Raw genomic sequence first — 12,419 nt, forward strand, 5'->3', positions numbered from 1 at the left:
CGGGCCGCATCGCCTGCTCACAGGAGCGCATGCACCTGTGCGCATGCACACACGACCACCACTCTTTCTCCGCTGACTTTCGGAGCCATTACAGTGGAGGAGGCAGCGTCTGTGGCTTCCTATTCCTGCAGCCATTAGGAAGCCGTTGCTGCGTCCTGGAAGTCAGTCCCCGCGCGGAGCTAAACCAGCGTACCGCGCCAGTTTAGCTCCACATGGGGACTGACCTAGCGGGTGGCAAGGGCGGGGGCCGGTATAACGACCCCCTTGGGCCGCATCTGGCCCACGGACCATAGTTTGCCTACCGCTGAGTTAACACCACAATGGCAAATAAAAGTTGCAGCTTGTGCGTAGCAACAGATTCCAGTCGAGTCAGGAGGGAGGTGGGTGTGTTTTATCATCACAAGTAGGGCTGGGCGATAACTGGTTTTCAATACAGTGGTACCTCAGGTAACATACGCTTCAGGTTACAGACTCCACTAACCCAGAAATAGTACCTTGGGTTAAGAACTTTGCTTCAGGATGAGAACAGAAATCGTGCTCCGGCGGCGTGGCAGCAGCAGGAGGCCCCATTAGCTAAAGTGGTGTTTCAGGTTAAGAACAATTTCAGGTTAAGAACGGACCTCCTGAACAAATTAAGTATTTAACTCAAGGTACCACTGTATTGTGATATATCACCAGCTAAATATCACGACATATTGATATGTCAAAAAAAATTGAAATAAGGAAGGAACTACGCAGAGGCGAACAGGACAATGTCCTGGCAACTGCTGCTACTTGTCTAAAATGGATAAATGATACTATCAATCACCTCGTGGTTACTGTCAGCAGCAGGCAAGTCAAAATGCATCCCAGCAGGACTTTGGGTTTGGGGCTTGGCTACCAAATGGTGGTATTCAGGACAATCTGCAGAGGCAGAATCAACAATGGCGGGGGGGCGTGGTATTCGAAGTAGCAGCAGCCTGTGAAGCCTCACCACAGCAGTCAGAGGCAGTGGCAGTAGCGCCATCCTGCGAGGCCTTGTGGTGGCAGCAAGAGACGGTGGCAGATGCAGAGGTGGCCTGCAAGGCCTCACTGAGGCAGGTTGCCACAGCTTCTGCCACTACCTCCCACTACCGCCAAGAGGACTTGCAGGCCGCAGCCACTTCTTGCAAACAACGGCGAGGCCTCACAAACCCCTTTTAGACTTTTCATGTGGGGTTGGGGGAGAACTTATGCCATCTGGGCTTGAAGCGAGACTTTATCAGCCGTTACCCAGCCATTCTTGTGGCTCCTCTGCCCTGACAGAGTTTCTGGCGTCTGTTCTTTATGTGATATGATTTTTGGAGAGTGTAAAACCCACACAGAGGATGTTTGTTTTCAACCCGCTTGTGAAGATTATCAGAGATCGCAAAGAAAGGAATATATGATAACAACAAGAAGATGAGGAAAGTAACAAAGAGACTATCTGGACAGAACTGGATAGAACTGTTTAATTAAAGCAGCAACATGAGTGATGTTTGGTCCCCTTTCGGAGCTTGATGTATAGGTACCCCCAACAAAAATTTAAAAATCTGGCTGTATAATTTGGAATTAATGTGATTTGGAATTAATGTGATTTGATTGGCCTGTTAATAAAAATTATATATTTTTTTAAAAAGACAGAGTTTCTGGCTACCACAAAACTCTTCAGGGTTCGGTAAGTGGGGTGGGGGCCTTGGCAGGTGCGCAGTGGCGCCAAACTCCAACGCCAGCCCTGAACACACATGCTCAGAAGGAGGCAACACTTGCATTTTCAGCTAGACACTTACGTCTTCAGCTAGAGCCGAGGCGCTGTGCAGAACTGGGACCGGGCTCTGCCTTTCATAATGGCACAACTTTTCGTGAATCTGAAACAGAAGGCAGACACAAACACATACAAAATATAATGTTCAAGCGGTGGTCATTTAAATGAGGCAGGGGTAGATGTGCAAAGCACTGTAGGCCAAAACACAAGCGCCAAAGACATTTGGAAACAGGCACTTTTCTCACAGAATCGTAGAGGTGGAAGGGACCACAAAGGTCATCTAGTCTGACCCCCCTGCAATGCAGGAATCTTTTGCCCAATGTCGGGCTCGAACCCACAACCCTGATTCTCGTGCTCTACCGACTGAGGTACCATATTGATACCTGTTGATATGCTAAAGCCACAAGCCTCTGAGCCAAAACAGGCAAGCGGAGGCACTTGGTCTTAGAGAAAATATTGATATAGTGGCCATAGAAGTAACCTGGTGGAACTGGGAGATCCAAAGCGAAAAGGCCTTCTTCCCTGTAGCCACCTGCCACATCTCAGATGGCGGAAAAACCTGGAGGAGTGTTGGAAGAGCAATAGCAGGGATGATTCGGTATGCAGCTTAAGGGTTAATTCTGTTAGCATTAAGGTCGGCTGGCTAACAACAATAATAATTTTTTTAAAAAATATTATTTATACCCCACCTATCTGGCTGGGTTTCCCTAGCCACTCTGGGCTGCTTCCAACAAAATATTAAAATACAGTAGTCCATCAAACATTAAAAGCTTCCCTAAACAGGGCTGCCTTCAGGTGTCTTCTAGAAGCCTGGTAGTTGTTGTTCTCTTTGACATCTGGTGGGAGGGCATTTCACAGGGCGGGTGCCACTACCGAGAAGGCCCTCTGCCTGGTTCCCTGTAACTTGGCTTCTCACAGTGAAAGAACTGCCAGAAGGCCCTCGGAGCTGGAACTTAGTGTCCGGGCTGAACTATGGGGCTGCAGACGCTCCTTCAGGTATACTGGACTGAGGACGTTTAGGGCTTTAAAGGTCAGCACCAACACTTTGAATTATGCTTGGAAACATACTGGGAGCCAATGTAGATCTTTCAAGACCGGTGTTATATGGTCTAGCTGCCGCATTCTGGATTAGCTATAGTTTCCGGCAAAGAGGGTGGGGACAGTAGGTGGGGTTGCTTAGCAACCAGGCAGAGCAGCATGATCTCTAGTGAGGCAGCATGTGCTCTGACTGGCTGTGAAGTTCTGAGGGAGTTTTCCTCTGAATGTTTAGTGGAATGTCTCCCTGCTATGTGGGGCAGGCCTTTGTGGGGACATATATGTGGAGAAGGTATAAGCCAGAGCTGTGTCAGGGCAGAGGAGCCACAAGAATGGCCTGGTAGTGGCTGATATAGTCTTGCCTCGGCAGCTAAGCAGGCCTGGCCAGGCTGGGAAGTCCACTAATGCCTGGGACTGAGCATGGAAAGCTCTTGGAAATGCTCAGAAAATAATGATAATAATAATCTGTGCATCAGACTGGACGGCATCCAACAGATGAGAACACAACACAGTACCAAACATTAAAAACTTCTCTATACAGGGCTGCCTTCAGATGTCTTCTAAAAGTCAGATAGTTATTTATTTCCTTGGCACTGCTGTGAGGGCACCCAATAACCACTCTCTTGGTTACATCGCAATGTCCAGCTTTTTGAATTCAGGGGTTCGAAAAGCAGCTCTCTTGGCTGAATGAAAGGCCAACTGGGAACCGGGCATCTCAGAGTATTTACCTTCATTAAATAGCTGAGACTTCTCTCGCTGAAGATGTCTCTGAGGAACACCATTTCCTCCTTGTGGTTGGAGTCAGGTCTCAGCTGGGACGTCAGGAGGGCGAGGGTCTCGTGCAAACCTGTCAGAGAAACACAGAAGGAAATCACTGGGGGGTACCGGTTATCCAGTGCTTTTGAAAAGCACAGCCAGAGCTGTAGGCCAAGTCTTCGTGGCAGCTTCTGCCACAGGTAAAGCAGAAAATGAGAAACCAGGGTTGGGGTGGGGAGCAGGGGACCCTGGTCTGTTAGGGTAAATGGGGCTCTGCCCCACCAAACACAGCCAGCCCTCACTTGCCAATGGGTCCAGAAGATGGATCTGTCAATAATAATAATAATTTGTTCATTTATACCCCACCCATTTGGCTGGGTTTCCCCAGCCACTCTGCACTCCTAAGGGCAGGTTGATGCCGTACACCTAAAGCACAAGACTCCCAAAGAATCCTGGGAACTGTAGTTCCCTCCTCATAGAGCTACAGCGGCTAGCACCCTTATCTTACTACAGTTCCCAGGATTCTTTGGGGAAAGGCATATGCTTTAAATGTGCACTGGATGTGGTAGAAATTTGTGATGTGAATCTAAGTGTTGCCCTTACAGAACTCCTTTGGTTGTTGTTGTTTTCTATTCCACCAACCACTGAATCCTGGTTTTATAGTTTTAGCTCAGTCTTATTTTCATCATTATTGTGTTTCTGAGATTTCAATTAAGCAGCATATGAATTGTCCAAATAATAATCATAATAACAACAATAATGGCAATACCTGAACCTCCCTCCTGATGTAAAACCTGAGGTAAAAATGTGGGAAACCGATTAGAAAAAATGAGAAACTGTGAAAAACTGAAATTGACAGGCTGAAATTGAAATGGACAGTTCTTCCACCAGCCTCACAAACCTGTCTGTGGAGAAACTATATGTTAAAACAATGTTTTAAGACGCCATGAACGCAATGCTATGTTCTTTTCTCTGTAGAGATTGTATTGTATGATAAAAAATAGAAAATAAAAGAAATTGACAGATTCACCCATAACTACCTGTAAACTGCCCCTAGGGATTTCTACTGGAGCACAGCAAAAGAGAACCAGTGTTGTGTGATGGTTAGGACCTGGGAGGTTAAGGGTTCAAATCCCCACTCAACCATAAAGCTAGCTGGGTGTCCTTGCCTCTCAGCCTAACCTACCTCACAGGGTTGTTGTGAGGATAAAATGCAGGGGAAGAACTATGTACGCCACCTTGAGCTCCTTGAGGAATGGAGAGGCACAAATGCAATAAATATATAAAAATATTTCAAATATATTAATGGTATGTTACTGTTAATCTGTTAAGCCTTTACAGTGCTCTGAGCCAGGTTTTCAATCAAACATGGCTCTAATATAGCACCCTATTAAAACAGTTTGAGAATGTACTAAATCAGCAGAAGGTTCCTTACCTGAATCTTCTGACAGGACAGGCATGGCTTATTCCTCACTCAGCTACCTAGAGGGAATGATGAATTTTCAGCCCGAACGACGGACTCACCCTCAGGGGTTATGGGCCCAGAATGTCTAGAGTCACAGAAACAAACAGATACGAATTGCTTTTGCATATTTGACCAGGAAAGGCTGGAAAGGTCGTTATTATTATTAGTACAGTGGTACCTCAGGCAAAGTACTTAATTCGTTCCGGAGATCCGTTCTTAACCTGAAACTGTACTTAACCTGAAGCACCACTTTAGCTAAAGGGGCCTCCTGCTGCCGCCGAGCCGCTGCAGCCCAATTTCTGTTCTCATCCTGAAGCAAAGTTCTTAACCCGAGGTACTATTTCTGGGTTAGCAGAGTCTGTAACCTGAAGCGTATGTAACCTGAAACGTATGTAACCCGAGGTACCACTGTATTATTATTCAACAAGAGGTGGAGTTGTGCATTATTCCAGGGCTGGGGAGACTTTGACCCTCCCAGTGTTGCTAGACTCCAATCAGCACCAGCCTGCATGGCCCATGGGAGTTGTAGTTCATCAACCTCTAGAGCAGCCTTTCTCAACCTATGGGTCCCCAGATGTTGTTGAACTGCAACTCCCATCACCCCTAGCTAGCAAGGCCAGAGCTCAGGGATGATGGGAGTTGTAGTCCAACAACATCTGGGGACCCACAGGTTGAGAACCGCTGCTCTAGAGGGTCACAGGTTTCCCCCATCCCTGCCTTATTCAGATATTGCTGGCCATCTTTGTTTCCTCAGAATTCCTACCATGCTACAGTCAAACTTCAGTTGTCAAACTTAATCCATTCCAGAAGCCCATTCGGCTTCCGAAATGTTTGACAACTGAGGCACAGCTTCCAATTGGCTGCAGGAGCTTCCTGCACTCAAGTGGAAGCCGTGTTGAACGTTCGGCTCATAGCTGTCAACTTACAGATTTGAAAATAAGGGACCAGCAGCCAAAATAAGGGATTTTCAGAGCACAGGTACGTTCAACTTCTGAGCCCCTCCGAGCCAAAGGCAGAAAGCCCAGCCAGCAGTCAAACGAAGCCTCAAGCGGTGGTTCCCACAGCGCAGCAACCCGGCAAAGGGGATGCAGCAAGGAAAACCACCGTCACCTCTCCACTGGGAAGCGCTGAGCAAAGGCGAGTCCCCAGGCAACACGGCCAATTTGATTGGCACAAGGCATGCAAGCTCCACCCCCCAGTCGTTCTTAGACTCCTTATTGGGTGAGCAATGCAGCCAAGCAACACAGTTGGAGCCTCCCTCCTCCCTAGCCGGCAGGGAGGGGGGGAGAGGAGCTGCTTCCTTTGAAACCCGGGAAATTTAAGGGACATCATCAATAAGGGGCAGCAGCAGGACACAGCACTGGGATAAGGAGCTTTCCAGCCAAATAAGGGACAGTTGACAGCTATGGTTCAGCTTCTGAAAAACGTTTGAAAATCAGAACACTAACTTCTGCATTTTTCGGCATTCGGTAGCCAAAACGTACGGTAACGGAAGTGTTCGGGAACCGAGGTCTGACTGTATTTGGAAAGAGACAATTGCTCGGGGAACAGTCAGTCAGGCTGGCCTCACAGCCCAACCAACACATTTCGAGAAACCAGAAACCTAAAGATGTGGAGTCCAGGAGGGTATAGCCACAAAGCAGAAGGAACTGGTGCATGGGGCTGCAGCCTTATAATGCAAGCCTGTGAGTGCCTTTTGCGTGCCAAGTAAATATGCATGGGACTGCACCCTTAACGTCATTTCCCACTCGACTTTGTGCCTTAGCTCTCTAGTCTGCAGCACACCAGCAAAAACTTTTCTGCAGTCTTTTCATTTTTATTGGAGGGAAAACCTAATAAATCCCAGCAAAGCTCAAACCGCCCCCCCCCCACCTTCCTGCTTACTGAGCCTTTCTCTCTCATTTCAAAAAACATCGTTTCTAGGCTGTGCACTCCCTTTCTCCGGCATTGGGTTACACAATTCTTCTCTTCTTCTTCTTCCTCTTCTTTTTTTTAAAAAAGGTAAAATAGCTGCAGACAGGAAATCACACTTATAGCCCAAAAATTCATCCTGCAGCAAGGTTCATCCAGGAACCATTTTCTAGAGCAGTAGCTTTCAGCAAAAATAAACTCCAGTAAAAGGTAAAAAAAAGGTATAGGACCCCTGGACGGTTAAGTCCAGTCAAAGGCAACTATGGGGTTGCGGTGCTCATCTTGCTTTCAGGCAGAGGGAGCCGGCGTTTGTCCACAGACAGACTTCCGGGTCATGTGGCCAGCATGACTAAACCATTCCTGGCACAACGGAACACCGGGAAGGAAATCAGAGCGCATGGAAACGCCGTTTAGCTTCCTGCCACAGTGTTATCTATTTATCTACTTGCACTGGTGTGCTTTCAAACTGCTAGGTTGGCAATAGCTGGGACAGAGCAATGGGAGCTCAGTCCGCCACAGGGATTTGAACCCCCAACCTTCCAATTGGCAAGCCCAAGAGGCTCATTGTTTTAGAACACAGCGCCACCCATGTCTCTTTTTCTTCAGTACAGTGGTACCTCAGGTTACAGACGCTTCAGGTTACAGCCTTCGCTAACCCAGAAACAGCACCTCGGGTTAAGAACTTTGCTTCAGGATAAGAACAGAAATTGCACGGTGGCAGCGTGAGGCCCCATTAGCTAAAGTGTTACCTCAGGTTAAGAACAGTTTCAGGTTAAGAATGGACCTCCAGAACGAATTAAGTTCTTAACCCGAGGTACCACTGTAAAACTTTGTACTAGGTCTACCAGACTTGCGTGTTGAGCACACCGCTTTACGGAAATGAGTCGTGGGCAATTTACACCTGCTAGGAGCAATGCCTCAATGCCTTCCTCATGCAATGTGTCAAGGAAATTTGGGGGCATCACATGGCAGGACAGAGTCTCAAGCAAAGATGTGCTCTCCCCAAGCCATCGTTCCCAGCATGTTTGCATTCCTGCCTCAGCGATGTCTACACTGGCTTGGTCATGTTCACAGAACGGAAGAAGGCAGGATCCCCAAGGATGGGGAGCTGGAGCTCAATGGGGAGCTGGCACCAGGCCCACTGGCAGACCAATTCTGTGCTACAAAGATGTCTACAATCATAATATGAAGACTGAGAACATTATTGTAGGAATCCCTTGCGCTTGTAGACAAACAGTCAGGTCACATATCCACAGCAGTGACCAGAGGAGGAATGACCACTGGGAGGTTCGCAGAGAGAAGAAATGCCATGGTGCATCTGCAGCAGCGCAACCGGACGCCGTCGTCTGCCCCAGCCGCAACAAAACATGTCTCTCCTGTACACAGCAGGCGCTGTAACTCTCCAGCAATTTGACTTCACCCCCAAAAGCACACTCTTTCATTGTCTCTCGAGATGGGTAGGAGAGCCGGGGGGGGATTCACATCTGACAACCAATGTGCCCCTCTGGTTTCAGATAGTACATGGATAAACAAGACTAAGAGGCCCAGGACACAAATTTTCACAGCAACGGTGGCTCATTTACCAGAAGTAACATATTTAGCATCAACTCTGGAAGTGTATGCTCCATTCTGACCAAACTAAGTCTCCTAGTGTATATTTTGCTCTAGGAGGCTTAGTTTGGTCAGAGCATACACAGAAATGAATATACAGTGGTACCTTGGTTTACATACGTCTTGGTTTACATACGTTTTGGATTACAAACAGGTCAAACCCGGAAGTGCGTGTCCCGGTTTGCAAACCTTTTTTTTTTATTACAACCCATTTTTTTGGATTACGAACAGACTTTTTTGGGCAGCCCCATTGGCAAAAGCACGCCTTGGGTTACAACCTGTTTTGGTTTACAAACGGACCTCCAGAACAGATTATGGTTGTAAACCAAGGTACCACTCGATTGGCATTATTTCCAGCTGTCCTCACCCCCACTACCAGCCAAAACTTTGTTTTGACCACCTGAGAATGTCTTCCTAACAGCATCGCCACCCCACATCAGAAGCGCCTGAGTTCTCATGAGCAGCTTCACCAACTGCTAAGGAAAACTCAAGAGATGACAGATCAACAAAGCCTGCTGTAATATGTAAGATTTCTAACACACCATGCTCAGGAAGATCACCAAGGCAATGACAGACCACGGCTTTGAGGGAGAGCACCTGCTTAGCAAGGGACGCAGGTGGCGCTGTGGGTTAAACCATAGAGCTTAGGACTTGCCAATCAGAAGGTCGGCGGTTCGAATCCCCACGATGAGGTGAGCTCCCGTTGCTCAGTCCCTTCTCCTGCCCACCTAGCAGTTCGAAAGCACGAAGTGCAAGTAGATAAATAGGTACCACTCCGGCGGGAAGGTAAACGGCGTTTCCGTGCGCTGCTCTGGTTCGCCAGAGGCGGCTTAGTCATGCTGGCCACATGACTGGGAAGCTGTACGCTGGCTCCCTCGGCCAATAAAGAAATGAGCGCCGCAACCCCAGAGTCATCCGCAACTGGACCTAATGATCAGGGGTCCCTTTACCTGCTTAGCAAACTGAAGCTCCCAGGTTCATTCTCCAGATAAGACCGCAAAACTCCCCTACCTGAAACCTTGGGAGAACTGCTACCATTTACCTGAGCTAGTGGTGGGAGCTGCCAGCATAAGCCAGCTCCCTAAGCTCTGAATCTTGTGGCAAATGTAGCCATTCACCCAGGAATTTCCTTGCCTCATCCTCCCCTGCCATGATGGAAAGTCCTAATTTTAAAAGGCCTTGAGCCTGCCGCTGTTACATAATCCTGTCCACTTCCATTTCCTCGCTTTGTTAGGGATGTCAGGCAGCCCTGCGGCATCAGGCCCATGTTAGATGACGTTTACATATGTTCACAAGCAGCAAGGACTGCTGGGGAGAGACCTCGGCTCAACGGCTGCGCACGTGATGCGCATGCAGAGCATCGCCACTTCCAGCGCGGGCGCCTTGCCTCTTAAGAGAACAGATAGCAGGGTGACAGCCAAAGAGGCTTCTCTTCCTGAAGCCTCTGAGAGCCACAGCTGGTCAAAGCAGACAATACGGTTGTAAACTTGGTGGTCGAACGGAATCCGTTCCGGAAGTCCGTTCGACTTCCAAAACATTCGGAAACCAAAGCGCGGCTTCTGATGGGCTTTCTGCAGTTATTATTATTATTATTAAATTAATGTTTGATGCTGCATTGTGGTTTTAATATTCGGTTGGGAGCCGCCCAGAGTGGCTGTAGAAACCCAGCCAGATGGGCGGGGTATAAATAAATTATTATTATTATTATTATTATTATTATTACTACTACTACTACTACTACTACTACAGTGGCACCTTGGTTTTCGAACAGAATGCGTTCCAGGAGTTCATCCAATGCCTGGAACCGTTCAGAAACCAAAGCACAGCATCCTGCAGCCAATCGGAAACCGTGAAAGCCGTGCCGGACTTTCAGCTCCCAAAAATCGTTTGAAAAACAGAAAGCACACACCCAGGTTTTGATCGTTCAGGAGCCAATTAATTTGGGAGCCAAGGCATTTGGCTTCCAAGGTACAGCTGTACTACGCACCTTTTCTCAGAAACAGGTCTCCACAATGCTAAATAGTGTTTACCCAAGTCCAGCTGGGGCTTATTATCCAGCAGATGATCTTTCAATGGGAGTTTTCACATTCATTTTTTCCCCTTATATTTTTTTTAAAAAAATATTTATTAACAGTTTTATTTTGATTACAATACCGATAAACAAAGCAATATAACACATCTCTTAACTTAGTTTTCTTAACTTCTTTGGACTCCCTCACATCTCCCGCTCCTGCGTTCTTGTCTGTAAAGTTTTGTCCAGCAAATTTATCCCCTTGTTTCTATTCTTATTATCTAATTTTCCAATGTTATATCTCTAATTTTAAATGTCTTTTTAGGTAAAGGTAAAGGTACCCCTGCCCGTACGGGCCAGTCTTGACAGACTCTGGGGTTGTGCGCCCATCTCACTTAAGAGGCCAGGGGCCAGCGCTGTCCGGAGACACTTCCGGGTCACGTGGCCAGTGTGACATCGCTGCTCTGGCGAGCCAGAGCTGCACACGGAAACGCCGTTTACCTTCCCGCTGGTAAGCGGTCCCTATTTATCTACTTGCACCCGGAGGTGCTTTCGAACTGCTAGGTTGGCAGGCGCTGGGACCGAGCAGCGGGAGCGCACCCCGCAGCAGGGATTCGAACCGCCGACCTTTCGATCAGCAAGTCCTAGGCGCTGAGGCTTTAACCCACAGCGCCACCTTTTACTCAGATCTTAAAACATTGAATATAACCTAAAAGTTCCAAATATTAATCTTTTCTTAAATTTAGCTTATCTTCATAATTCACTTCCTCTAGCTTAATGGTGCCAAGTTGTTTATACTCTAGCATCCTTCTTAACATTCATACAGTTTACAATATTTTTGTAGATAAATCTTGAATTTCTTCCAATCTTCTTCTATCGTCTCTTCTCCCAGGTCTTAAACCTGCTTGCCTGAGAGGAAGCTCCATTCAACTCAGTGGGACTTTCTTCTGAGTAGACATTGTACAGTGGTACCTCAGGTTACATGCACTTCAGGTTACATACTCTTCAGGTTACACACTCCGCTAACCCAAAAATAGTGCTTCAGGTTAAGAACTTTGCTTCAGGATGAGAACAGAAATCGTGCTCCGGCAGCACGGCAGCAGCAGGAGGCCCCATTAGCTAAAGTGGTGCTTCAGGTTAAGAACAGTTTCAGGTTAAGAACGGACCTCTGGGAAACCTGAGGCTTTTCTCCTGGGCATGGTTGGCCAATTGGTGTTAAAGAAGGATAGGACTTTTTTTATGTACGCCACCACAGCAGCAAGAATCCTTTTGGCAAAGTATTGGAAGACGCAAGAACTACCTACTCTGGAAGAATGGCAGACAAAGGTGATCGACTTCATGGGACTGGCAGAGATGACCGGCAGAATCCGTGACCAGGGGAAAGAGACAGTGGAAGAGGATTGGAAGAAATTTAAAACATATCTTAAAAATTGTTGTAAAGTTGAGGAGTGTTAAGATGTCAAGGAATAAGAATAAAGAATTACAGCTGTAACTAATAAATTAAAGAAAATTTAATGAAAGGGAATTAAATAGTTAATTGACTGGAGGAGTTGCTAAAGAAATGTAAAATAAGGATGCAGCGAAAGGGAGGTATGGGGAAGTCAGGGGAAAGAAGGTGCACGAAAATAAGATTATGAAATTATACATGTTTAAATGTTTTGTATGTTTTTGTTTTGTGCTTTGTTTGTTTTTATTATGTGTTTGGAAAATGAATAAAAATCATTTTAAAAAAAAAGAACGGACCTCTGGAACGAATTAAGTACTTAACCCGAGGTACCACTGTACAGTGGTGCCCCGCAAGACAAATGCCTTGCAAGACGGAAAACTCACTAGACGAAAGAGTTTTCCGTCTTGGAGGTGCTTCGCAA

The 12,419-nt window shown here is 47.0% G+C and overlaps 2 protein-coding genes across 7 annotated transcripts in view; one reads left to right on the top strand and one right to left on the bottom strand.

Moving 5' to 3' along the window:
* The window catches only part of LOC309354179 (G protein-activated inward rectifier potassium channel 1-like), a 230,459-nt gene that overhangs the window by 160,509 nt on the left and 57,531 nt on the right, over nucleotides 1-12,419 (top strand). The window lies entirely within an intron of this gene.
* MPP3 (MAGUK p55 scaffold protein 3) overlaps nucleotides 1-12,419 on the bottom strand; it is an 86,837-nt gene that overhangs the window by 63,317 nt on the left and 11,101 nt on the right. For all 6 annotated transcript variants that reach the window (XR_014162174.1, XM_081884084.1, XM_081884086.1 and 3 more), the window contains exons 2-4: nucleotides 4,989-5,103; nucleotides 3,526-3,644; nucleotides 1,788-1,865 (exon numbers count right to left, since the gene is read on the bottom strand). Coding sequence is in view for 5 of the 6 variants with exons in the window: in XM_081884084.1 (XP_081740210.1) it covers nucleotides 1,788-1,865; nucleotides 3,526-3,644; nucleotides 4,989-5,013 (222 nt within the window). In the remaining variant the exon portion in view is untranslated. The remainder of the gene's footprint in view (nucleotides 1-1,787; nucleotides 1,866-3,525; nucleotides 3,645-4,988; nucleotides 5,104-12,419) is intronic.

The sequence above is a fragment of the Podarcis melisellensis genome, assembly GCF_964234715.1.
Source record: "Podarcis melisellensis genome assembly, chromosome: 13".
NCBI classification, from domain to species: domain Eukaryota; kingdom Metazoa; phylum Chordata; class Lepidosauria; order Squamata; family Lacertidae; genus Podarcis; species Podarcis melisellensis.